The sequence below is a fragment of the Heptranchias perlo genome, chromosome 5 (genome assembly GCF_035084215.1).
Source record: "Heptranchias perlo isolate sHepPer1 chromosome 5, sHepPer1.hap1, whole genome shotgun sequence".
Classification (NCBI taxonomy): domain Eukaryota; kingdom Metazoa; phylum Chordata; class Chondrichthyes; order Hexanchiformes; family Hexanchidae; genus Heptranchias; species Heptranchias perlo.
Genome location: NC_090329.1, coordinates 5,998,872 through 6,026,221, shown reverse-complemented (window position 1 = coordinate 6,026,221; position 27,350 = coordinate 5,998,872). Strand labels below are relative to the sequence as shown.

At 40.3% G+C, this 27,350-nt stretch overlaps 1 protein-coding gene across 10 annotated transcripts in view; it reads left to right on the top strand.

Moving 5' to 3' along the window:
• eloal (elongin A, like) overlaps positions 1 to 27,350 on the top strand; it is a 118,791-nt gene that overhangs the window by 72,670 nt on the left and 18,771 nt on the right. For all 10 annotated transcript variants that reach the window (XM_067983986.1, XM_067983987.1, XM_067983984.1 and 7 more), the window contains 5 exons: positions 4,043 to 4,195; positions 5,981 to 6,078; positions 17,010 to 17,190; positions 20,402 to 20,525; positions 22,633 to 22,766. In XM_067983986.1, coding sequence (XP_067840087.1) covers positions 4,043 to 4,195; positions 5,981 to 6,078; positions 17,010 to 17,190; positions 20,402 to 20,525; positions 22,633 to 22,766 — 690 coding nt within the window. The remainder of the gene's footprint in view (positions 1 to 4,042; positions 4,196 to 5,980; positions 6,079 to 17,009; positions 17,191 to 20,401; positions 20,526 to 22,632; positions 22,767 to 27,350) is intronic.

Sequence of the window (27,350 nt, the reverse complement as noted above, 5' to 3'; positions counted from 1 at the left end):
GTGTTGAAAGGAAGGGTTTTAAATTATGGGACACTGGCATCGGTACTGGGACAGAAAGGAGCTGTACTGCTGGGATGGGCTGCACCTAAACCAGACTGGAACCAAAGCCCTAGCAGAAAGGATAAATAGGACAGCAGAAAATACTTTGAACCACTAAAAGAGGAGGGGGGAGGGTCCGAATGGAAATCATAACCTAGAGAAAAAGAGGGGATGAAAGCAAAGGTCAGAGTACAAAAAGAAATATAGATAATATAAATACTCCAGGTACAGAGTAGGTTCTAGGAGGTAATAACAAAATACTTGTTAAAAATATATCACTTTTTTTTAGAAAGACATATTAAATTGCCTCTAAAGCAATGTACAGAGCATCAGCAACCAGAAGAGAAATACACCATCAGGGTGGAGACAGTTATCCAAATAAGTTCTGTACATGAATACACGTACCATAAGAAATAAAACAAATGAGTTAGCAGCACAAATGCAGCTTAAAGGGTATTATGTAGTAAATATCCCAGGCTATAGGATCATTAGAGAGGACAGCAAAATTGGGAAAGGTGAAGGAGCAGCAATATTGATGAAAGACACAATTACAGTAGTGGAAAGAAAGAACTTCATTCAGGGTGGACAGGCAGTGGAAACAGTATGGGTAAGAACTAAGGAACAGTAAAGGATGCAAGACTCTGGTGAGTTGTCTACAGACCTACATTAATGACTTGGATATGAATGTAAAAGGTATGATCAGTAAGTTCGCTGATGATACAAAGATTGGTAGGGTGGTAAATAGCGAGGAGGATAGCCTCAGTCTGTAGGACGATATAGATGGGTTGGTCAGATGGGCGGAACAGTGGCAAATGGAATTTAACCCGGAAAAGTGCGAGGTGATGCACTTTGGAGGGACTAACAAGGCAAGGGAATACACAATGAATGGGAGGACCCTAGGCAAGACAGAGGGTCAGAGGGATCTTGGTGTGCAAGTTCACAGATCCCTGAAGGTGGCGGAACAGGTAGATAAGGTGGTAAAGAAGGCATATGGGATACTTGCCTTTATTAGCCGAGGCATAGAATATAAGAGCAAGGAGGTTATGATGGAGCTGTATAAAACACTGGTTAGGCCACAGCTGGAGTACTGTGTGCAGTTCTGGTCGCCACACTACAGGAAGGATGTGATCGCTTTGGAGAGGGTGCAGAGGAGATTCACCAGGATGTTACCAGGGCTGGAGCGCTTCAGCTATGAAGAGAGACTGGGAAGATTGGGTTTGTTTTCCTTGGAGCAGAGGAGGCTGAGGGGGGACATGATTGAGGTGTACAAAATTATGAGGGGCACAGATAGGATGGATACTAAGGAGCTTTTTCCCTTCGTTGAGGGTTCTATAACAAGGGGACATAGATTCAAGGTAAAAGGCGGGAGGTTTAGAGGGGATTTGAGAAAGAACTTTTTCACCCAGAGGGTGGTTGGAGTCTGGAACTCACTGTCTGAAAGGGTTGTGGAGGCAGGAACCCTCACAACATTCAAGAAGCATTTGGATGAGCACTTGAAATGCCATAGCATACAAGGCTACGGACCAAATGCTGGAATATGGGATTAGAGTAGACAGGGCTGATGGCCGGCGCGGACACGATGGGCCGAAGGGCCTCTATCCGTGCTGTATAACTCTATGACTCTATGACCTCCTGACAGTAGTGATGTAGTGGGGGGATGTATAAATACGAACGGGAGATCTTAATCTTCTCACAGACTAGAAGAAGGGAAAATCTTGTGAATAGTGACCATAAAAGGTTGCATTTGATACCAGTTTTGAGAGAGAAAAGAGAGAGTCAAAACCAAGGTTTTAAATTTAAGTAAGGGAGAGCTATATAAACAGCAACAACTTGCATTTATATAGCGCATTTAATGTAGTAACATCCCAATGCACTTCACAGGAGCATTATTAAAAAAAAATTGACACTGAGCCACATAAGATATTAGGACAGGTGGTCAAAGAGGTATGTTTTAAGGAGCATCTTAAAGGAGGAGAGAGAGGTGGAGAGGTTTAGGGGGGAATTCCAGAGCTTAGGACCTGGGCAGCTGAAGGCCAACGGTGGAGTGATAAGGCCAGAATTGGAGGAGCGCAGAGATTTCGGAGGGTTCTAGGGCTGAAAAAGCAACAAAGTGACACAAAGAAAGTAATAAATGCAAAAAGGGAGTATGAAAAAATCTTCCAAGGGATATCTAAACTGACAGTAAAAGTTTTTATAAATATATTAAGAGAAAGAGTGTGGTAAGGGGGAATGTGGGCCCTTTAAAGACAGATGCAGGTGATATTATAATGGATAATAAGGAAATGGCAGACTTGTTTAATAAATACTTTGTATCCGTTTTAACAGTAGAGGAAGTGGATAAAATACCAGCAGTACAAGGGAACTGGATAATAAGTCAAGGGGAAGAACTTACTAGATTTAATATGTGAGAAAATAATGGGGCTTAAGACAAATATCCAGGACCTGATGGTTTCCACTATAGGGCATTAAAAGAAACAGGTGGGGAAATTGGAAATGCATTGGTCATAATTTACCGAAGAGCTCTAGATTTGGGAATTATGCCTCCATTATTTAAGAAAGGAGGGAGGAAGAAACCAGAAAACTACAGACCTGTCAGTTTAATGTCATTTGTGGGGAAGTTACTGGGATCTATCATCAGGGAAAGAGTGACTAAACACTTAAACAAGTATGAGCTGATCAAGGAGAGTCACCTTGGATTTGTGAAGGGTAGGTTATGTCTGACGTATCTAGTTGAATTTTTTGAAGAGGCCACTAACATGGTGGACAGGGGAATGTCTATGGATGTTGTCGAGGTGAACTTCCAGAAGGCACTTGATAAGGTTCCGCATAAGAGATTATCAGCAAAAATGAGAGCACACAGAATTGGAGATAACCCTGTAACATGGGTTGGTAATTGGTTTGAAGGTAGGAGACAGAGTAGGGATAAAGGGAATGTACTCTGGTGGGGTGTGACAAGTGGTGTTCCCCAAGAACCTATACTGGGGCCTCAATTTTTCACCGTATATATCAGTGACTTGGATGAAGTAATACAGAGTTACGTATCCAAGTTTGCAGATGACACCAGGCTAGGAGGCACAGTAAGTTGTGTCAATGGGAGCAGGAAGTAATAAAGGGACATAAGCAGATGAATTGAGTGGGCAAAATTGTGGCAGATGAAGTTCAACATGGGGAAGTGTGAGGTCATCTACATTAGATCCAAGAAAGACAAATCAGAATATTTTGTTAATAGTGAAAGATTAGGAACTGTGGAGGAGCAAAGTGATTTGGGTGTCCAGGTACACAAATCAATAAAAACTCGTGCACAGGTACAAAAAGTAATCAAAAAAGCTAATTTTGACCTTTATCTCAAGGGGGCTGAAATAAAAAGGGGAGGAAATTATGCTTCAGTTGTCTGACCCCATCTGGAGTACTGCGTTCAGTTTTGGACACGACATCTCAGGAAAGATGTGTTGGCCTCGGGGAGGGTACAGCGCAGATTCACCAAAATGATACCAGGGCTTAAAGGGTTAAATTGAGAACAGGTTGCATTAAAATGGCTCGTACTCCCTTGAATTTAGAAGTTTGAGGGGTGATCTAATTGAGTTGTGTAAAATGATCAGGTGGATTCGATAGGGTAGATATGAGAAACTATTTCCTCTAGTAGGGGAATCCAGAACAAGGAGGTACAACCTTAAAATGAGAACTAGGCTATTCAGGAGTGAAATCAGGAAGCATTTTTCACAAGGTAGTAGAACTCACTCCCCAAAAGTTGGGTCAAGTGAAATCTTCAAGACTCAGATTGATAGATTTTTGTTAGGCAAGGGTATCAAAGGATCTGAAACAAAAGCAGGTAAATGGAGTTGAGGTACAGCTCAATTATGATCCAATTGAATGGTGGAACAGGCTTGAGGGGCTGAATGGCCCATTCCTATTCCTATATTCTGAATGTCCAACATTTAGTTAAAGGTAATTTTCTTGCTTTATCCAAAATTGAAAATTGTTTGTCTCCTCTTTGTACCCGCAGCAATACCTAACATCTCTGATAGTACGGTGGAGTTTACTGGTCGGAGATTAAACTGTAAAATGCAGGTGTACTCTGGCTGTAAAACAACAAACATTTTGAAGATGATGACTCTGTATGAACAGTGCATTCGAGTCCTCCAGAACAACATTGACTGTAAGGAATTAGGAAAGTATGGTTTTTGTTTTCTAAATAGATGCCAGAGGAGAAATAAAAATAAAAATAGAATCATAGAAATTTACGGCACAGAAGGAGGCCATTTGGCCCATCGTGTCTGTGCCAGCCGAAAAAGAGCTATCATGCCTAATCCCACTTTCCAGCACTTGGTCCGTAGCCTTGTACGTTATGGCACTTCAAATGCACATCCAAGTACTTGAGGGTTTCTGCCTCTACCACCCTTTCAGGCAGTGAGTTCCTGAGTTCCAGACCTCCATCACCCTCTGGGTGAAAAGATTTTCCTCAACTCCCCTCTAATCCTTCTACCAATTACGTTAAATCTGTGCCCCCTGGTTATTGACCTCTATGCTAAGGGGAATAGGTCCTTCCGAGCCACTCTATCTAGGCCCCTCACAATTTTATACACCTCAATTAAATCTCCCCTCAGCCTCCTTTGTTCCAAAGAAAACAACCCCAGCCTATCCAATCTTTCCCCACAGCTAAAATTCTCCAGTACTGGCAACATCCTCGTAAATCTCCTCTGTACCCTTTCTGGTGCAATTACATCTTTCCTGTAATGTGGTGAACAGAACTGTATGCAGTACTCAAGCTGTGGCCTAACTAGTGTTTTATACAGTTCTAGCATAACCTCCCTGCTCTTAAATTCTATGCCTCGGCTAATAAAATAAAGTATCCCGTATGCCGCCTTAACCTCCTTATCTACCCTGTCCTGCTACCTTCAGGGATCTGTGGACATACACTCCAAGGTCCCTCAGTTCCTCTGCACCTCTCAGTATCTTCCCATTTATTGTGTGTTCCCTTGCCTTGTTTGCCCTCCCCAAATGCATTACCACACACTTCTCCAGGTTGAATTCCATTTGCCACCTTTCTGTCCACCTGACCAGTTCAATGATATCTTCCTGCGGTCTACAGCTTTCCTCCTCACTATCAATCACATGGCCAATTTTTGTATAATCTGCAAACTTCTTAATCATGCCCCCTACATTTAGGTCTAAATCATTAATATATACCACAAAAAGCAAGGGACCTAGTACTGAGCCCTGCGGAACGCCACTGGAAACATTTCCAGTCACACAAACACCCGTCGACCCTTTGCTTCCCGCCACTGAGCCAATTTTGGATCCAACTTGCCACTTTCCCTCTGATCCCATGGGCTTTTACTTTTCTAACCAGTCTGCCATGTGGGACCTTGTCAAAAGCCTTGCTAAAAATAGGAAAGGTGCAAATAATACATGGCACTTTATCATAATAGGTTTTTTTTTTAAACGTTTTGTTCCCTTTCCTCTCAGTATTTGGTGTGCACAAATCATTCTGGAAAACAGATGATCACTTATTTCTGGTTTTTGGACAGTGCTGCTCTATAACTGACTGCTGGGAGATCCTTAAGAACCCACCTTCCTACAGTCTGGTTGAGCTGAATCTCGAGTAAAAAAAAAGCATGCAATCAGGCAGACCTCGGTATTATGCATGAGTGAAATTTTAAGTGCTTGTTTATCATTGCATATTTATGAAAATATTTAAAACTTCTATTTTGTGGACTGTTGGCCTTTATGGAGCTAAATGCTCTTTTCCTTTTTTTTACATATTCTAAAACAATGAACTGTAACTTTAATGAAACAGAAGAAACTATTAAAATGTGTCCAGATTTTATTTTTGCATTAGTTTGCAGTTGCAGGTAATCTTTACAGTCAGGTAATCTTTATATGTGGTCAAAATGTTGATAATCTCAATTTTTATTCTTTCCCCCTCCCCTCGTGTCTCAAGCTATTCACGAAGTAGGTGGCGTGCCATTTGAAATTATTGAGCCAGTGCTTGAACGATGTACTTCAGAACAGCTCTGTCGAATTGAGGAATGCAACCCGGTGAGGAAACTCGCAATATAAGACCTAAGTTCATATTGACAAGTAAATAGCAACTGACTAGTACTATTTCAAACTTTGTTTCTAAACTATCTTTCTAGTTTATGATGCTAAAAATATTTGGGGTGTACAAGTAATAAATATATTGGGCCAGATTTTGCTGTGAGCGGCAAATGAACAGCCCCAGATGTTCGTTAGACTTGCGCTTGCTCGTAGACTTTCCGTGGAGTTTTGCACGGCAAATTGCTGTCAGCAGTAGCTCCAACAGTGTGGCGCCCTCTACAGGGCATCTGGGACTTGTGTGAACAGGACAAGCAACTTAACCAATCAGATTGAAGAATCGTTAATGAGCAGCGCAGATTCTGAACCAGGAAATGCAAGTTAGAATAGTGAATTTAATGTTAAATCAAGTACAGAAAGCGAAATAAAAAGAATTCCATCATCTTTTCAGTTCGTTAGCTAAAAGAACAAGTTTTCCAAATGCTTCAAAATTATATCCCTTTTAAGAATGGCTCTTGTCCATTGCCTGAATTTTTAAATCTCACTTGTTTAAGGTGATGAGGTGCTTCATGTGTGAAGTGATGCATTTTGGTAGGAAGGATGAGGAGAGGCAATATAAACTAAATGGTACAATTTTAAAGGAGGTGTAGGAATAGAGAGGCCTGGGGGTGTATGGCATAGAGTACAAAAGCAAGGAAGTTATGCTAAACCTTTATAAAACACTGGTTAGGCCTCAACTGGAGTATTGTGTTCAATTCTGGGCACCACACTTTGGGAAGGATGACAAAGCCTTAGAGAGGATGCAGAAGAGATTTACTAGAATGGTGCCAGGGAGAGGGACTTCAGTTGAGTGAAGAAGCTGGGGTTGTTCTCCTTCGAACAGAGAAGGTTAAGGGGAGATTTGATAGATGTGTTAAAAATCATGAATAGTTTTGACACAGTAAATAAGGAGAAACTGCTTCCAGTGGCAGAAGGGTCGGTAACCAGAGGACACAGGTTTAAGATGATCGGCAAAAGAACCAGAGACGACATGAGGAAACATTTTTTTTACGCAGCGAGTTGTTATGATCTGGAATGCACTGTCTGAAAGGGTGGTGGAAGCAGATTCAATAGTAACTTTCAAAAGGGAATTAGATAAATACTTGAAGGGAAAAAAATTGCGGGGTTATGGGGAAACGCAGGGGAATGGGACTAATTGGATAGCTCTTTTAAAGAGCTGGCACAAACATTAATTTTTAGTCTTCATATTTTACGGAGGCACGCACACACCTAGCCTTGATATCTACATAATCTCTCTTTGATAAGCAGCATCACCACTTAAGACCTTGTTATAAGTTTAAAATTGAGCAAATAATTAAGTAATTATTTATTTGCAGTAAAAATCCTATTGAGCTCTTCAACAAGACAATGTCTTACCAATCTAATGCTAAACTATTCTTTTGTACAATACTTTTATATACAGTCTTTGTTTTTTATTCCATTTCTTACCACTACAGGAGCTAATGACAACTCCAAACAGGCTACGCAATTTGAACAACTACAGATCCTTAAATATCCATGGAAACATTTACTGAGATTTTCTGGATTTTGCATAACTATCAACTGCATTTGGAAATAACTGTCCATCATACATAAACTAACATATCAAAGCGTTATTGTTTGAAAATAGCTTGGCTCCCCTCTCAAGTTTTCTGAAGGAATCTTAGTATCGAGTTAAGCTTGGTACAAGATTCTGACTGTAGCTGGCTCTTAAGCCCCTTAAATATTGTCTGGATTTAAAATGACAGGCACCAAGTCAAAACTAGACAAAAAAGCTTCCTTTTTTCAGTTTGTGCCCTAGATCTACTTGCTTTAATACAACCCAATGCAGAATATATAGATTAAGTATATGTAATATACAATATACTGTATCAACTTATGCTTCTACTGCAGTGTATCTATGTTTCAGAAGCAATAATAAGGCTATTTATCGCAACCAATGGTGCATCCTAAAATTATCTTGTTGGCTTTAAGTGTTCGATCAAATATTTACATGTGCATCCTTATTTTCATTCTTGCTACTGTTCTGTAAACTTAGTGGGAATGGGGAACAATGTACTACGGCACAAAGATGCAGTGTTGTACAAAAGTGTACCATCTGTGCAGTGTTTTAAAATGGAAATGCGAACCATAATTATCCAAATTTATTTTTGCAGCACTTTTTTTTTAAAAACACACATTGGATGTAAGCGAATGGACCTATTTATATGAATGGGCCTGAAATTGAATGGCTGCATGCTCGAACAACTGAGATGGTTCCTTTAGTCACTTAAATTCATCTAATGTTAGAAATTTGAGTGCTGTGGTTGCTGTAACTTAATCTCTTTCCTCTGAGATGAAGTCTGTTTTCAGCTCAGTTATTAGATGGAGTGCTGTAGGAAAGCAAAGCCTGTTTCCTGGCTGACTCCAACTTGAGTCACAGATTTTAGAGGCGGATAACGAAGCCACAAGCATCATGGCTGTTGCGAGATCTGTGATTCAATAACTGGTGCAAGTTACTTTTCAAAAGATTAACAGCATTAATAAACTTGCAGAATGGGTGTGCAATTGGCAAATTAATTTTAATATAGATAAATGTGAGGTGGTGCATTTTGGTAGGAAGAATAAGGAGGCCACCTGCTCCTTGGAAAATAAGAGTCTAAATGGGGTAGAGGAGCAAAGGGGTCTCAGGGTACAGATGCACAAATCACTAAAAATAATGACGCAGGTTAATAAGGCCATTTTTTTATAAAAGCAAACCAAGCACGGAGGTTAATTTCAGGCGGGATTGAATTGAAAAGCAGAGGCGTTATGTTAAACTTGTATAGAACCTTGGCTAGACCATACTTGGAGTACTGTGCACAGTTCTTGTCTCCATATTATAAAAAGGATATAAAGTCACTGGAGAAGGATGATACCAGAACTGAGAGGATATACTTATCAGGAAAGATTGAATAGGCTTGGGCTTTTTTCTCTAGAAAAGAGGTTGAGGGGTAACCTGATAGAATCTTAAAGATTCTGAAAAGGTTTGATAATGACGATCCGGATTCTTTCCCCTCAGTCTGGTTCAGTAAAAACTGAATTCGAATACATTTTAAAGTTCATCACAACTTTAATAGCAGGGTTCTTAGTCTGCAGCATTGATTTGGACTCCTGATAGAGTCCCTCTATGCTGGCAGAGCAAGAACAAGAAACATACAGAAATCCACACGTTTTTATACAAATCAATAGGGGTTGGAACATACTTAACGAGGGTCAACACCAATCATAAGCCGGGCATAGGTTGCCATGCGAGGTTACATTATTTCCGGCCAATCATAAATCGTCCATGTGCTGATCATGCTGCTGTTAGACATCAAAGGGGATACTTCCTCACCTTCCAACTTGGAATGTTCTTCCCTGTTCCTTCTGTTCCTTATCTCCCAACCTGGAATGTCTTTCAACTTTGGCTAAGCTCGTTACCTATATTGATCTGCCATAAACATGGAGACATTCAGACCAGTCCTTGAATCACATCAAAGACTCTACATTGCTAAGACCATGCAAACCTGCTGACTACGCAAACATATGGCCCAGCAGGAGGCCAGGCCACCTGTACCAATCTCAGTTACTAACTAATTAACCCTTTCTAACCATTTTGCATTCTGCTTCTTTGCCACGTAGGCATTTTAATATTTTACCGAAAACTGACCACGTAGGGATTCTCATTCCCCCCTTTTATCATTTCATGATAACCAATTATTACAGTGCTCACTGGTTCTGCAGCGCAGCAACATTTAAGTAAGCAATAAACTATAAGAATTATAACAATGAATATGACTAGCCCTTGAACTAGAGAAGTCCCAATAGAACACAGACATGTTTCATCAATACGCCTTTGTACTCTTATCTGTTCTCAGGAACAGACTCCTTCTAAACATCTCTCAAGTAAGCTGCGAATGTCCTTGGTCAGCTAAACCTATTCATGTTAGTTTGAAAAGGCTAACATAGTCAAATATCCCATGGTGCTTTATATTTTGTTTCCAGCCTAACTAGACTGAATGGTACCTTTCAGACCATTTTACACCTGTGAATTGGTGCCCTCCCCTTTATATCCCTTAATCCAAATTCTCCCTACAATATCCCGTTAGATGCTGCACCTCATCTTAACCAGGTTCCCTTCGTGTTGGCCACCAGTCCGGGTGGAAGAGAGGCAGAGCATCTGATAATCCTATCAAACTATAATTGTCTTCCCTTTTACATGCACCTTACCCCAGCGGGTGCTACTCCCGGTACCATTAAGATGTGTTCTTAGTTGAAACCACAGAGACAATGGGGACATTCTCACCCAGGCTCTGTTTTACTATCTTTGCCAAACTCTTCATCCTCTGCTTACATTTATTACATGCAATGAAAATCAAGAAGCACATTACAACAAACTGCACTACGACTAATGCATATGAAATTAATCTAATCCAAGGATGGATCTGTATATTCAGTCCCAAATTCCAGAGGTCATTTCACCAGGTGGTGACTTTAATTTGGTCAATGTCATGCTTAATGTTGTTATTGTCCTGTTGTAGGTTATAATAAACCTTCTGGGAGAGGCGTATCTCCATTCGCAATGCTTTCAAGTATTTAGGCAACAGGGGTGTCAGATACCCAAATGTGTCCTGATATGCTTTTAAGTCCTTTCTGACATTCTCAGAAACTTGTAAGGTGGTGAGGTTATGCCGGTGTATCTCTACCAGTTCCTCGGGTCCAATCCGAACCAGGACTTCAGAAATGGAGTAGAATTCTGGACTTAAAATATCACAAGTTAGATTGGCATATTTAAACGTTTTCAAATTAGTTGTAACACAGTATTCGCCCTCTCCGGCATATACCACTTAAGTGGGTTTTAGATCCGCCTCTAGGGCCTCCATGGTACAGTTAATATCCCGATTGGTACTGGTATTATTAAACCCACACTGTGCTTCTAGGCTGTGTCCAACACTATGTGGACACACAGTGACAGCATGTCTAGTAACACATCCCTTTAATTTTGTTCCAGCCAATCAGCTTAAATCTACGTCCTCTAGTTCTTGAACCCTCTGCTAGGGGAAACAGGTACTTCCTGTCTACTTTATCTGGGCCCCTCATAATCTTGTAATTTTGTATCCATCGTGCGGATATCTTCTAAATATTGTTTCTCCCAATTTTATTGTTAACTGATGGGAACCTAACCCTGAATTTTGGAAATCCAAATTACTGTGTCCCTCTTTACTTTAATTTCAGTCCTTTTGATTGATACCAGTGTTTCCTGACTGTTTCATTAATTAGTTGGTTTCTCTATGGACCATGTGCCAGTGCCTTGTTTAAAAGGATTTCTCACTCGCCTGGACCACATTAACCATTTTCCTGTTGTGCTGTTGTCAAGTAACTGAGCCTGTCTGAGACTCATTCTTCAATGTATCTTCTTCATGTATCTCCGCATACTAGCAGCATCTCATAGGAATGAGCTTAGTGTTCTTGGATATTAACTTTCTGCTGGCCAGTCTCTTCTTCCTCATGGTATTTCCGAACATTTTCCATGGCACACATCATATGTCCTGTAGGATTCAGTCCTGTAAAAGCAACTGGTTTGTTTAAAGAGTGGTTGCAATAGCTCACCAGGCCATAGGCCTTTGTAATCATGTTCTTCATCCTGATCTCCGTTTCAGATGATGGCAACATACATTTGTATCTTTTATGTCCACTGTAGCCACTTAGGTTTTCAGGTTATCTTATCAAAAAGATCAGGGGTGTCTAGAGTGCTTATCTCCCCCTGAATGGTCCTGATGTCAGGGTAGTGGCCAGGCTATTGAGTGTATTTTTCTCATTGTTCATTATAGGCAAGGACACAAATATCTCCACGAGAAAGCTATCAAATTACTATTCTCAACTACACTTTCCTGACTTCCACTAGATTGTATATTTATGCCAGATTGATTTTTTATCATGCCCAATTCAATGACTTTAGAGAAATTCCCATATCTCCCCATCTCGAGCACTCTGTCTCGGAAGACAACAAATAGGTTAAAACAAAACAAATCAAAATGTTTTCAAAAGAAGAGAATCAGGTTGATATCACCACGCTGTGACATTTGGTATCCGCTGATGTCTGCAGCTAAAGTCTTAAATCTTTAACACCACTGGATCGTTTCCTGCACCAAATTTCTCCAGCAAAGGTTGCACCGTAACTTTGTAACTACTCTTGGTAATCCTGCACCATCAACACTCACGTGGTCCCAAAAAAAAACCAGGGTCACCTGTTTTAAAAGAAACATAGAAAATCCATTGCGGCTCTTCTTGAGAGCCCAAGTGATTAATTTGTCAAATCTTCATTTATTATTTATTTATCCAAAGGAATAATCCCTATACCCGAAACAAATTTAGAAAACAAAACAGGAGAGAGAAATTGCCTAGTTCCACTCTCGCTCTCTCTCTGAAGCACGCAGCCTGTCTGAAATAAACACTGTCTCTCCCACATACAGATGTACGCAGGGCTGCAGACTGGAATTTCTAACTCCAAGTCCTAATCTCTGTGTTTTCAAGATGTAACCACATTAAGCAGATATCATTAGCAGCCGCCTGCTAAGATACGTTATATTCCTCTTTTATTAATTTATTAATGGTTTGGGCATGTGTTTCTAGCACTGTAGCTATCCTTTGCAAATATATGGTCAGCATTTGATCCTCAGACAATTCCTTATCTGTATTTTCATTTATCTTTTAATATATCTTTAATGCGAGACCCTAAATCTCTGACCTTTTGATCTAATGTTGTCAAATCAATGGTGTTAACAACTGAGGCAAAGGCAGTTGCTATATCACTTATCACAGATCTTTACGTCTCCATATTTGTCTATCTCTTTTTACGATGTCCACCTCCATTCCATGTCGCTCTTTGTTTTAACACTTGAGTTAGGAGGTGTTGATCTAATTGTTGAGTTTTCTTAGCAGTCTCAATGCGAGTTATATAATTTGTCAGGGAAGGTCTCCCCTCTTTGGTCAGATCTTGTATTCTACTATTAATTTCAAATAAAATTGAATAGCCCCAGAACTTGTCAAAACTTCCTTATCATACTGTGGCAGGGTAAAACTGATAGGCGTTTAGTACCCTGTGTCAGTACATAGCTCAAGTAATGGACTTCCAATTGTCTAACCTATGCTTCCTTTTCATATGATTTGTTTTACATTCCTTTCTTATCAATTTTTCACTGTGGCGTGAAAACTTATATCTCAGTCAATTGTAGCCTTTGGCATTTCCGAGTAATTGGGACAATTTTACTAATATAACCTATACCAATTATTACCTCATGTTCACCTGTGTTCTGGGCAAGCCTCAGACAGTTCTCAACCGACTGGGTCATTTCTATCTGTTTGAACTGCTCTTGGCATGACAGTCTGGCTTCTTGGGATGGAAGGGGTTAATATTAACTTGCTCTTGTGGTAGGAGTAACTTGATCCTTCTCCCTTTTGAGATTAAGTTCCCACCTTCAAAATTTCACTTCACACAGGTTTGACTGATTTTTTTACTTCTCACATTTGTAGATTGCTTTATACTATATTTTTGCACACTATTTTTTCACATACTTTTAGTGGATGTGATTATAATCAACGCTCCGAGCTGTTCCAGCTTTCCGACTTTTCCTATCACAATGATCCTGATCGTTTTTTTAATCTATCCCGTTAATTTTTAACCTCTTTTTAAACCACAGCCAATCACAAAATAAACATTCAAAATGCCAATTTTTTGAAGATCCCATGTCTGGAATTTAACATGCCCACACTTTATAAGAACCAGAATTTAATAGGTCACTTAACCTCAATAACTCCAATTTTAATTCGGCAGTATCAGAATTAAACACACGACAAGACAGATACATTACACAAAGGAAGAAAACACACAAGGCACAGTAAGAAGGGGGCGTGGCCCACAACACCGACAAAAAAAACACTGATCAAGACAGGCTTTTTAAAGGGACAGTACACTTAAACAACAGAACCTTTCTTTTTCGGGTCTCTGTCTTTTAAACATTTGTCTAGTCACTTAATTCTATCCATATTTTTGTTTACAGTACTGTCTCCATAAAGCAATTAGTTCTTTGGCTGTGGTACTTCTGTTATTTTTCCAAATTAATTCCTGAGCCTTTTTGGCGGCATCTAAGTTTTATCAATAGTTCCTGTTTATATCCAATCACCAGGAACTTAAACCCTGTCTACCCTCAGTGATATTAACCACTGACCTACCGCTTACAAGTTATTCCCTCAGTGATATTCGACCACTGACCTCTTCCTGCTATTTCTGTGTATTCGCCAGACTGACCTGAATCTTGTAAGGACGCCATACGAGTGTTAGCGATTGGACGATTCGTCGTCAGACTGACGGATTGGAGGAAAACTGACGTAGTAAATTAAGACTACTTACGTCGGGGCGCCATTTCCTTCCTCCGTGTCTGAGATAATCCGCCTCTTACTCCGCGAACTCTCGGTGAACGACCGTTAAGATCCCCGTACGGGCCACCAAATGACGATCCGGATTCTTTCCCCTCAGTCTGGTTCAGTAAAAACTGAATTCGAATACATTTTAAAGTTCATCACAACTTTAATAGCAGGGTTCTTAGTCTGCAGCATTGATTTGGACTCCTGATAGAGTCCCTCTATGCTGGCAGAGCAAGAACAAGAAACATACAGAAATCCACACGTTTTTATACAAATCAATAGGGGTTGGAACATACTTAACGAGGGTCAACACCAATCATAAGCCGGGCATAGGTTGCCATGCGAGGTTACATTATTTCCGGCCAATCATAAATCGTCCATGTGCTGATCATGCTGCTGTTAGACATCAAAGGGGATACTTCCTCACCTTCCAACTTGGAATGTTCTTCCCTGTTCCTTCTGTTCCTTATCTCCCAACCTGGAATGTCTTTCAACTTTGGCTAAGCTCGTTACCTATATTGATCTGCCATAAACATGGAGACATTCAGACCAGTCCTTGAATCACATCAAAGACTCTACATTGCTAAGACCATGCAAACCTGCTGACTACGCAAACATATGGCCCAGCAGGAGGCCAGGCCACCTGTACCAATCTCAGTTACTAACTAATTAACCCTTTCTAACCATTTTGCATTCTGCTTCTTTGCCACGTAGGCATTTTAATATTTTACCGAAAACTGACCACGTAGGGATTCTCAATAAGGTAGACTTAGAGAAGATGTTTCCACTTGTGGGGGAGACCAAAATTAGGAGCCATAAATATAAGATAGTCAATTCAATAGGGAATTCAGGAGAAACTTCTTTACCAGAGAGTGGAACTTGCTATCACATGGAATAGTTGAGGCAAATAGCATGGAAGCATTTAAGGGGAAGTTAGATAAACACATGAAGCAGAAAGGATTAGAAGGTTATGCTGATAGGGTTAGATGAAGTGGGCTGGGAGGAGGCTTGTGTGCAGCATAAACACTGGCATAGACCTGTTGGGCCAAATGGCCTGTTTCTGTGCTGTACATTCTATGTAATATGAACATTTTACAATGTTTACTGGAGGGTTTCTTACTTACCAGAAGTGGTTTGGTTTATATTAGCTGGTTACATATATTCTTTTGAGAATTACCCTTTGTTCCTTTATATTATTGGCTTGCAATATACATAGCACAAAATGTTCAAGTTGTAATGCACTTTATATATCTGGTGGGCTAGATGTATGCTGTAGACAGTAGAACTTATTTAGGGTTTCTTACAATAAGAGTAGAGGAGTAATTAGAGGATCTGGGGGAAATAAAGAAACAATCAGTTAAATGTGGTTAATTCATTGCATGAAGGTCACATTATTTTTGCTGTCTAAAATGCACTATAGTTGAGATTTATTTGCTAAATCTCCAAAAGCCTAATGTATTTTTTTATCTGTTCTTCCCCCTACTTTTTTGGGGAGGTGGGCAGTGTTTTTACAAAGTTAAATTTGTACCTTTTTAGATGTGTCTTTGCTCATAGATGATCAGAAGAACATAAAATGTAATGGGGACTGTTAAGATCCAGAGTTGTACGTGTGATACCACATGAGCTCTTGATCTTGGCCATGTCATTAAGTAGATGATGAGCAAGGACAGGGAGGGAAATCAGATGGTGAGCTATTAATTTTGTTAACCTGGTCAAAGAAGTTTTTTTTTACTTTTTTGTGTACACATTTTTAAGTGCTCTAAAAGTCATTGGTACTCTGGCATGATCTTTAAACATAATTTTATGATAATGACCGTGAGGAGTTCTTAGTGTTTCACTTTGTCTCAAGAAAATCAAGTATCCGTTTAGCTAGATATAAGTGATCGTTATCAAGAATTTTTTTAAAAATCTGAACAAGCTTTGTGAAATGGTTTTTAACCAGTAATTTTGATCATGGCTGAAGAAAACATTCTCCAAAGGTACTCTGGCATAAAACCTAAATATTTGACTGTATTGAATTAAAGTGCATCACTATACTTCAAAATGAATTGTATAATGTTTCCTAATGCCTGAAGAATATGTAAATGGTGTGGGGAGGGGAGGGAGGAGAGGCAATTTATTGCACAGTAAACAGCTTAAATTGATGGAAACAAAATGGATGAAAGACAATTGTGAAAGTGTCTTAACTGCTTTTAATGTTTGAAAAGCAATAACAAACTTTGCCTGTACTCCAGTGTAGAGCTGAAAATTTAGAGATAAATTGAAGCATTCAACCTGCTATCCATTCTCTGGTAAACCACACATTTTAGTAATTTATATTTTTAGAAATATATTCTTTCAACTCCATATTCAGTACTTTAGTTTACAATGATGGATGAAGATCAAGTGCAAAAACTGGATGCTCATTGAATGACTTGTACCTTGTTTTTGATGAGCTCCTTTGGTGCTTTTTGTTTTTTTATCTTAAACAGAGCTTTATTGAACAGACTGGCCACTTCTGGATGAAGCATTGTAAAAAAGATTTCAAAAGTGAGGAGCCCAATGAGTATGAATCATGGCGTGAGCTGTATCTGAGGCTTTACGATGAAAGAGAACAGAAACTGAAAATATTGACACAAAGCATTAGTTCAGCACATGCTAATAAGCCCAAAGGTTAGTGTGAACTTAGTGTGGTGCACACCTTTCAAATGTAGGCCATGAAACATTTACATTGACAAGCCATTATAGCGATGCAAAGGTTCAAATTTGAATCATTGGATCTGAAGTTGAGTGGTCACTGTAAACAGGCACCCTCTATAATTGGGTTCTTCACCTACCTTGTAGTTAACGTACACTTGAGATGAATTTTTAAAAAAACGTATTCTGGTGATGATAACATGCAGTTCAGCACAATTGCTTGAAGAATTTCAGACATCTCATTGTAGTAATCTTTTGCTTAAAGTGTAGGGCAAATTTTGAGAGGCACGATTTGGGGCAGTTGAAGGAGGTTATGCAACAAATGTGCATGGACCGCTCCTATTTAAATAAAGCTCAAGCCAAATTTCACAAGAGTGCCCATGTCAATAGCCTTGCCCATAAAAATTGGGCATATCAGTGCTAGAGCTGACTAGGCCTGCTCAGTAGGCCCTGTTAAAGCTGGTTTGTTGATTTTAGTTGCATTTGAACTTTTTTTTTGCTGCTAGCATTTTGGAGATGTTGCATTGATCGTTATGTATATGTTTTTGAGGTTGCTTGCGACGAATCTTTTGCACAATCCTCACTTTTGCTGTGCTACACTTCAATTTAAAGTGCCAAATAGCTGCTGTAATCCAAGTTCTAGCTAGAAAGGTTAGGCTTTTTTAGTGGGCTATATTTCAAGAAATTGTTTCAAATGAATATATTTGAACTGGGTTAAAAATTATGTTTTGTGATTTAATGTTCACTCATCTTTCAATAACAAAACCTTATCCAATCATTGCTTGTGGTTATGTTCTGGTAAATATGTGCATATAACACCTCACAGTACAAATGCTAGTGGCTATAATTTTGGCATTTTAATATGGACAAATTGGTATTGTGATTAAAATATCTAAATACAAATTGTTGGGAAGTACTCCAAAATGTTTTTGAATACTTTTCCACATCCTTCTGTTTGTGGGTTTTTTATTCCTGTTACGCAAGCATGAAGATGTGCACTATAAATCATGAAATGTGTGCTTTAATTTTGTTAAAATAACAAACGAGCAAAAATTACTCTCTCCACTTGAAAGATGGTATTTGTTCTTGGGGAAACTATTTAAAGCATTCAGTATAACTGTCGCACCCTATTTTGCAGGGTTAATAGGATGGGACTCTGTGAATTGGCCCATCCTTTCAGTTCAGAATTTGGAATTAATTACATCAAAGAAACAGAAAATACTGGAGACACACAGGTTGATCAGGATCTGTAGAGAAAAGACATGTTAATGTTTCAGGTATAAGCTGTTTTCATTTTTGAGAAAGAGTCATACACCTGAGACATTTACCTGTCTTTCCTCTTTATAGATGCTGACTGGCCCGCTTATTTCTAGAATTTTGTACTTTTATTTCAGATTTTCAGCATTTGCAGGTTTTTTTTCTTTTTATTTATATTGTGTACATCAGATTTTGCACTTTTATAGAGTCTTATATACTCAGGACACCCCAAAGCACTTTATAACCAATGGATTACGTTTCAAAGTTAGTCACTGACGTTTCAAAGGCAAACATGGCAGCCATTCCCTACACAAGCCCCTACAAACAACAAATGAATGACTGACCAGATAATCTGTTTTGGGTGATGTTAGTCGAGGGAGGAATGTTGGCCAGGAGAACTTTCTCTCTTTTGTGCCATGGGATATTTTACTTCCATGTAAACAAGGCCTCTGATTAATGTCTCAACCAAAAGATGGCGCCTCCAAAAATGCAACACTCCCTCAGTACTGCACTGAAGTGTCAGGCTAGATTATGTACTCAAATCAGTAGTGACTTCAGACATAGATTGTTGACCCATTTACCTCCCTTGGCATGATATTTCCATGGTCCCAGTAATTTAAGGAGCCATTGTGGTCAACACAGCACTATTAATCACAGTTTCTTACAACCCCCAGTCCTATTCCTAAACTGATATTATGCCAATCTTTCTCGGCATTTATCTAAGTTTCATTACGTGTTTTATTTTAGAATCTATTCCCCATAGCCACATCCGAGGGGAGGGGAACTATTTCCTTCTAAACTTATCTTGGGTGATGCTTTTTATTTTTGAATTTGTCCTAAAATTGTGCATTTACAATCCAAGTTAAATGACCTTTTTTATCATTCTTATTGATTCCTCTCAACACTTTTTTAAAAAAAAAACTGAATCATGACATCCCTGAATCTTTCTTCTAATTAAAAAAAAAGTTCAATACTGTGGCTCCTGTTTTGCAACTTAAAACCATAAGACTTAGAATCATACTTTAGTCTCTGAATTTTCCACCATATTAGTGTTCAAAATTTTCAAGGCTGAGTGGACAAAATTGCACATATTCCAAATGTGGCCTCATGAATGGATTGTCTATATAATGTAAGTAACTTCTAGTTAAATGCACTTAATTTTACACACTGCCTTCATAATTAACACCTTAAGTTTTAGAAAAGAAAGTACTGAAGACTATTTTATACCAATTCCTGATCAATCTACCTCTTGTGTTCTGAGTTAACTACAGCTAAACTACAGCTAAACTTATTCTGTTAATGCAAAGAACTTCCTTCTGCCTAGGCAATTCTGGGAGTTTTTGTTTAACATTTCAGAATTTTGGTTCAGAATTTAAAGTAAGATTGCTCCTTGAAACAAATCCCATTTGAGAGCTGACCTCTCACTTTGAAACTACTTCATTCCAGTAACCAGGACAACATAAATCCTATAATTCCCAAGCCAGAGGCTTTACACTTTCTCTACAGTGTCTATAGCTTATGACTGTTAGTTTGTAGATGTTACATGTTTGGGCTATGGATGGAGAGTATTCTCATTTTTATTGGGGTTCCTACACTGCTTTTAACCTTGGGTACTTATTTGACCCTGATGACTGACTAACTAATATCTTAATATTTCACCACACGTCTATAAGGCAAGATGAGTGCAAATTCGGATTGAAAATAGTTTGTACAGTATTTGACTCTTAGCGTATTCTCTGACTTGTGACTGCTATTGGAGTAGAGAAGATAACTTGAAATTACCATGGTCAATTAAAAGATGCCGTTAGAACCTCATTAGCATAGCTACTAGGAATTATGTAAATTTTATTGGCTCAGCAAACGTTCTTGACCAATGTGATGCTAGAATATGCCAAAACTTGAATAATTTGATCAGTGGTTCCGTTTTCAGGTCGTCAGGTGAAATTGGCATACGTAAATACTTCTGCAAAACCACCCAGAGACATTCTCCGCCAACAAGCAAGGCGTGGCACTGCAGGCTCTACCCTTCAAAGTTCTCCCTTTGCCAAGCACAAGTAAGCATTCTTCTTGCCCACCATGGGCATTAAAAATTGGAGCAGACGGTCTTGGTTTTTCCATTTTCAAAATGAAAATTGCATGTGTTGGAAAAGCTTATGGATGGATGGCCTAGTGCTGTATACCAGGGAGTGGTAGGATGCAGGTTAACGCAATTTCTAATCTCAGTTTGGAGGAGAGGTAAAGTGCTTCTCTAGCAAGAAGGTAAATCGTCAGGAATATAACCATGTAACTCTCAGGTGCCAACTCATAATTTTGCATTCATCGATAGTGTAAAAGTATGTCACCTGCTTCACTCTCATCAACAACAGCTTGGATTTATATAGAGCCTTTATCATAGTAAAACATCCCAAGGCGCTTCACAGGAGCAATTTATCGAACAAAATTTGACACTGAGCCACAAAAGGAACTATTAGGACAGGTGACCAAAAGCTTGGTCAGAGGTAGGAATTTAAGGAGCGTCTTAAAGGAGGATAGAGGTGGAGAGGTTTAGTGAGGGAATTCCAGGGCTTAGGGCCTAGGCAGGTGAAGGCACGGCCGCCAATGGTGGAGTGAAGAAAATCAGGGATGCCTGAATTATAGAAGCACACAGATCTCGGAGGGTTGTGGGGCTGGAGGAGGTTACTGAAATGGGGCGGGGTGAGGCCATGGAAGGATTTGAAAACAAGGATGAGAATTTTATAATCTTGGTGTTGCCGGACCAGGAGCCAATGTAGGTCAGCAAGCACAGGGGTGATGGGTGAACTGGACTTGGTGCAAGAGCACCCCATGCCCCAAAATACAAGAGATGGTACTAGACTGGGGTAATTTTTTTTAAAAAACAGATTGTTATTAAGGCACAATTTCAGAAAATGCAATGCTTAAAGCGAGCAAGGCCGTGGTACCGTTGATTTGAAGTTTGGTTCTGTGTGAATGCAACAGGAGTAATTCTGGTGCCTGGCTATCCTATTGTTGGCAAAATGCACAAAGATTTAATTTCAATGTTTTAATAAGTTTTGCTGGTGATTACAGTCAACATTGTGTAATGATGTTTTGTTTGACACAAGCTTTCTGTGGACAATTGTTGATGGGAGTTGTTTAATGTACAGATTGGTTTGCAAAAAAATTGATTTTCGACAGAATTTATTTGAACAACTTTCTATTTTTCTTTTCCATTTGGTTAAAGTAGTCTCCTTACAGATTTCTGATGAGATATATGATGGAAGGAAATTGCTCTGGGGATTGATGCGATGCAAATTGTTTCACAAATTTAGAAGATAAAGTAACTTATCACAACTGAGTTGCATACAGCAATACATTGCGCACTTGGATTACTGCAATGCTATGTTCATACCTCAGAATAAAAATGTAGTGTTTTTAAATGAGATAGTCGATGAATTTTTATTCATATTATTGAATATGGATAGTTTCAGGTATTGAATTCTATAGTGGCATTTGTGATATCTTAATTTATAGCTGATGATAGATCACTTCTATTCATATTTGCTTCGAGTATTGCTTTCCAATTCACTTTACATTTTGTACAATGCTACAGTAAACCATGGTAAAATTGTGCTTTGCTATTGACCATTAATCCTTTTGTTGATGAGGACCTATGTGGGTTGATAAGCCCCAGATGGTATTGATGCTAAATTTACTTGACTTACTCCAGTGATCAGTGACCTGTGTTGGATTGGTGAATCAAGTAACCTAAATTGATTTTGTGCATCATGGCTCAGAGCCAACCTACTTAATGTCTGTGGTTTGTGGTGGTTGTAATGATATACTGAGCTCTAGTGCTTGGTATTATGGTTAAATCTGGATGTTTAGCACTGCAGAAGAAATGGTGGAAATTCTTAATCATTTCTCACCCCATCCCTTAGAGGCAATTCATAATTTGGAAAATATGCAACTAATAATTTGGTGTGATGCATGTGTCTCCTTTGGCTTTAGTGGGGTATGAGGACATGAAATGGTATTGAGTTTTCAGATTCCATCAGTGATCTGCACTGAATCCAGTCAACATTGAGAACTGTGTGAAGAAGGATGATTTGTTTTTCTCACTAGTTGAATAGAGCACATTTGATACATATTCTTAGTTATATCTGAAGTATTTTTCTCACCTAGGATGAAGTCCGTTGGGAGCACAGAAAGCTCTGGCTCTGCTGGAGGAAGTGGCTCTTCTGATAGACCGAAGAGCAACAGCAGCTATGTTGGTTCAAGCAGTCATTCAGGCCCAGATGCCAAGAGGCAAGTTAAAAGTAAGTAAAGCAAACCAGTTTTAAAAAGCACAGAAAAATAACTTTTTTGATATTAAATTATATTTCCGTTTGGTTATAAAGCCTACAGTGCAATCGTACAACACTTAGGATAAACACAGAAAATGAGTTTGTGGCTTTGCTTTTTTTTTAAAAAAAGGAAAAAACATGATTCTGAAGTTCAGCTCTGATTCTAGACTGATGGTCAAATGTGTATCCCTAAAGCCAGTAGCAGACTTTGCTACTGTTTGATGGGGTGGGTGAGGAAGAAAAAGCAAAGGGCCAGCAGAAGTAACTTCTCTCTGGAGGTACTGATCCATTGGTCATTTATGGAGCAGCATTGATATTGGACCAGACTAGACTGCGCAGCTTAAGAAAGTCATAGATTCATAGAAAATTTACGGTGCAGAAGGAGGCCATTCGGCCCATCGTGTCCGTGCTAGCTGGAAATTACCTACCCAGCCTAATCCCACTTTCCAGCACTTGGGCACTTCAGGTGCACATCCAGATACTTTTTAAATGAATTGAGAGTTTCTGCCTCTACCACCCTCTCAGGCAGTGAGTTCCGGACCCCCACCATCCTCTGGGTGAAAAAGATTTTCCTCAGCTCCCCTCTAATCCTTCTACCAATAACTTTAAATCTATGCCCCCTGGTTATTGATCTCTCTGCTAAGGGAAAATGTCCTTCCTATCCACTCTATCTAGGCCCCTCATAATTTTGTACACCTCAATTAAATCACTCCTCGGCCTCCTCTGTTCCAAAGAGAACAACCCCAGCATATCCAATCTTTCCTCATAGCTAAAATTCTCCAATCCTGGCAACATCCTCGTAAATCTCCTCTGTACCCTCTCTAGTGCAATTACATCCTTTCCGTAATGTGGTGACAAGAACTGTACGCAGTATTCAAGCTGAGGCCTAACTAGTGTTTCATACAGTGCCAGCGTAACCTCCCTGCTCTTATATTCTATGCCTTGGCTAATAAAGGAAAGTATTCCATATGCCTTCTTAACCACCTTATCTACCTGTCCTGCGACCTTCAGGAATCTGTGGACATGCACTCCAAAGTCCCTCTGTTCCTCTACACCTCTCAATATCGTCCCATTTATTGTGTATTCCCTTGCCTTGTTTGCCCTCCCTAAATGCATTACCTCACACTTCTCTGGATTGAATTTCATTTGCCACTTTTCTGCCCACCTGACCAGTCCATTCATATCTTCCTGCAGTCTACAGCTTTCCTCCTCACTATTAGCGAGGACCGGTTCTGGGGGAGGTGGGACCTGTACAAGCCGGATGGATTGCACCTCAACAGGGCCGGCACCAAAATCCTTGCGTGGAGGTTTGCGAGTGCTGTTGGGGAGGGTTTAAACTAGCTTGGCAGAGGGATGGGAACCTGAGTGTAGATTCAGATGCGACAGAATCAGAACTGGAGATAGAAGGCAGAAAATTAGTAAGTGGCTTAGGAAGGCAGAGGAAACAAAGGTTAGAAAATAAACCAGCAAAGGAGTTTGGCAGTGCTTAAAAAGGTATATACCTCATTGCAAGGAGTATAGTGAATAAGGCAGATGAGCTGAGGGCACAGATATATACGTGGCAGTATGATATCTTAGCTATAACAGAAACATGGCTTAAAGAGTGGCAGGAATGGCAGCTCAATGTTCCTGGTTACAGGGTTTTCAGACGAGATAGTGAAGGGGATAAAAAAGGAGGTGGGGTGGCAATATTGGTTAAAGAAACAATTACAGCTTAAAGGAGGGATGATATGTTAGAAGGATCATCAAATGAGGCCATGTGGGTTGAGCTAAGGAACAAAAAAGAGGCAGTCACACTACTGGGAGACTATAGACCCCCAAACAGTCAGAGGGAGATAGATGGCAGAGTCCAGCACGTGAGTGCAAAAGACAAGGCTGAAGAGTTTGCAACCATCTTCTTCCAGAAGTGCCGAGTGGATGATCCATCTCTGCCTCCCCCAGTATCCCCACCGTCACAGAAGCCAGTCTTCAGCCAATTCGATTCACTCCACGTGATATCAAGAAACGGCTGAGTGCACTGGATACAGCAAAGGCTATGGGCCCCGACAACATCTCGGCTGTAGTGCTGAAGATTTGTGCTCCAGAACTAGCTGCGCCTCTGGCCAAGCTGTACCAGTACAGCTACAACACTGGCATCTACCTGACAATGTGGAAAATTGCCCAGGTATGTCCTGTCCACAAAAAGCAGGACAAATCCAATCCGGTCAGTTACCGCCCCCATCAGTCTACTCTCAATCATCAGCAAAGTGATGGAAGGTGTCATTTACAGTGCTATCAAGCGGCACTTACTCACCAATAACCTGCTCACCGATGCTCAGTTTAGGTTCCGCCTGGACCACTCAGCTCCAGACCTCATTACAGCCTTGGTCCAAACATGGACAAAAGAGCTGAATTCCAGAGGTGAGGTGAGAGTGACTGCCCTTGACATCAAGGCAGCATTTGACCGAGCGTGGCACCAAGGAGCACTAGTAAAATTGAAGTCAATGGGAAAACTCTCCAGTGGCTGGAGTCATACCTAGCACAAAGGAAGATGGTAGTGGTTGTTGGAGGCCAATCATCTCAGCCCCAGGACATTGCTGCAGGAGTTCCTCAAGGCAGTGTCCTAGGCCCAACCATCTTCAGCTGCTTCATCAATGACCTTCCCTCCATCATAAGGTCAGAAATGGGGATGTTCGCTGATGATTGCACAGTGTTCAGTTCCATTCGCAACCCCTCAAATAATGAAGCAATCCAAGCCCGCGTGCAGCAAGACCTGGACAACATCCAGGCTTGGGCTCATAAGTGGCAAGTAACATTCGCGCCAGGCAATAACCATCTCCAACAAGAGAGAGTCCAACCACCTCCCCTTGACATTCAACGGCATTACCATCGGCAAATCCCCCAGCATCAACATCCTGGGGGTCACCATTGACCAGGAACTTAACTGGACCAGCCATATAAATACTGTGGCTACAAGAGCAGGTCAGAGGCTGGGTATTCTGCGGCGAGTGACTCACCTCCTGACTCCCCAAAGCCTTTCCACCATCTACAAGGCACAAGTCAGGAGTGTGATGGAATACTCTCCACTTGCCTGGATGAGTGCAGATCCAACAACACTCAAGAAGCTCCATCCAGGACAAAGCAGCCTGCTTGATTGGCACCCTATCCACCACCCTAAACATTCACTCCCTTCACCACCGGCGCACAGTGGCTGCAGTGTGTACCATCCACAGGATGCACTGCAGCAACTCGCCAAGGCTTCTTAGACAGCACTTCCCAAACCCGTGACCTCTACCACGTAGAAGGACGAGCAGCAGGCACGTGGGAACAACACCACCTACACGTTCCCCTCCAAGTCACACGCCACCCCGACTTGGAAATATATCGCCGTGCCTTCATTGTCGCTGGTTCAAAATCCTGGAACTCCCTTCCTAACAGCACTGTGGGAGAACCTTCACCACACGGACTGCAGTGGTTCAAGAAGGCGGCTCACCACCACCTTCTCAAGGGCAATTAGAGATGGGCAATAAATGCTGGCCTCGCCAGCGACGCCCACACCCCATGAACGAATTTAAAAAAAGAACAAATATGTAGGCAAATTTCTGAAGTGCAAAAACAATAGGGGATTTCAACTACCCTAATATTAACTGGGACACACAGTATGAAGGATATAGAGGGCGTAAAATTCTTAAATTGCATTCAGGAGAACTTTTTTAGCCAATACGAAGCTAGCCCAACAAGAGAGGGGGCAGTTCTGGATTTAGTTTTAGGAAATGAGGCTGGGCAAGTGGAAGGAGTATCAGTGGGAGAACATTTTGGTGGTGATCATAATTCAGTTAGATTTAGCATAGTTATGGAAAAGGACAAATATAGAACAGGAGTTAAAATTCTCAATTGGGGAAAGGCCAATTATACGAAGCTAAGAAATGATTTAGCAAAAGCGGACTGGAAACAGCTACTTGAAGGTAAATCAGTGTCCGAGCAGTGGGAGGTGTTCAAGGGGGAGATTCAGGGGGTGTAGAATAAACATGTTCCCACAAAGAAAAAGGGTGGGGCTGCCAAATCTGGAGCCCCCTGGATATCAAGGTGCATACAGGGTAAGATAAGGCAGAAAAGGAAAGCTTTATGTCAGACACCGAAAACTAAATACTACAGAAAGCCTAGAGGAGTATTAAAAAGTGCAGGGGTTAAATTAAAAAGGAAATTAGGAAAGCAGAGAGGGCATGAAAAAATACTGGCAAGTAAAATTAAGGAAAACCCAAAGATATTTTATAAATACATAGAGCAAGAGGATAACTAAGGAAAGAGTAGGGCCTATTAGAGACCAAAAAGATAACCTATGTGTGGAGGTAGAAGATGTGGGTATGGTTCTTAATGAATACTTTGCGTCTGTCTTCACAAAAGAGAGGGATGATACAGACATTATAGTTAAGGAGGAGGAGTGTGAAATATTGGATGGGATAAACTTAGTGAGAGAGGAAATTAAGGGGATTAGCATCTTTTGAAAGTAGATAAATCACCAGAGCCAGATGAAATGTATCCCGAGCTGTTAAAAGAAGGAAGGGAGAGGAAATATTG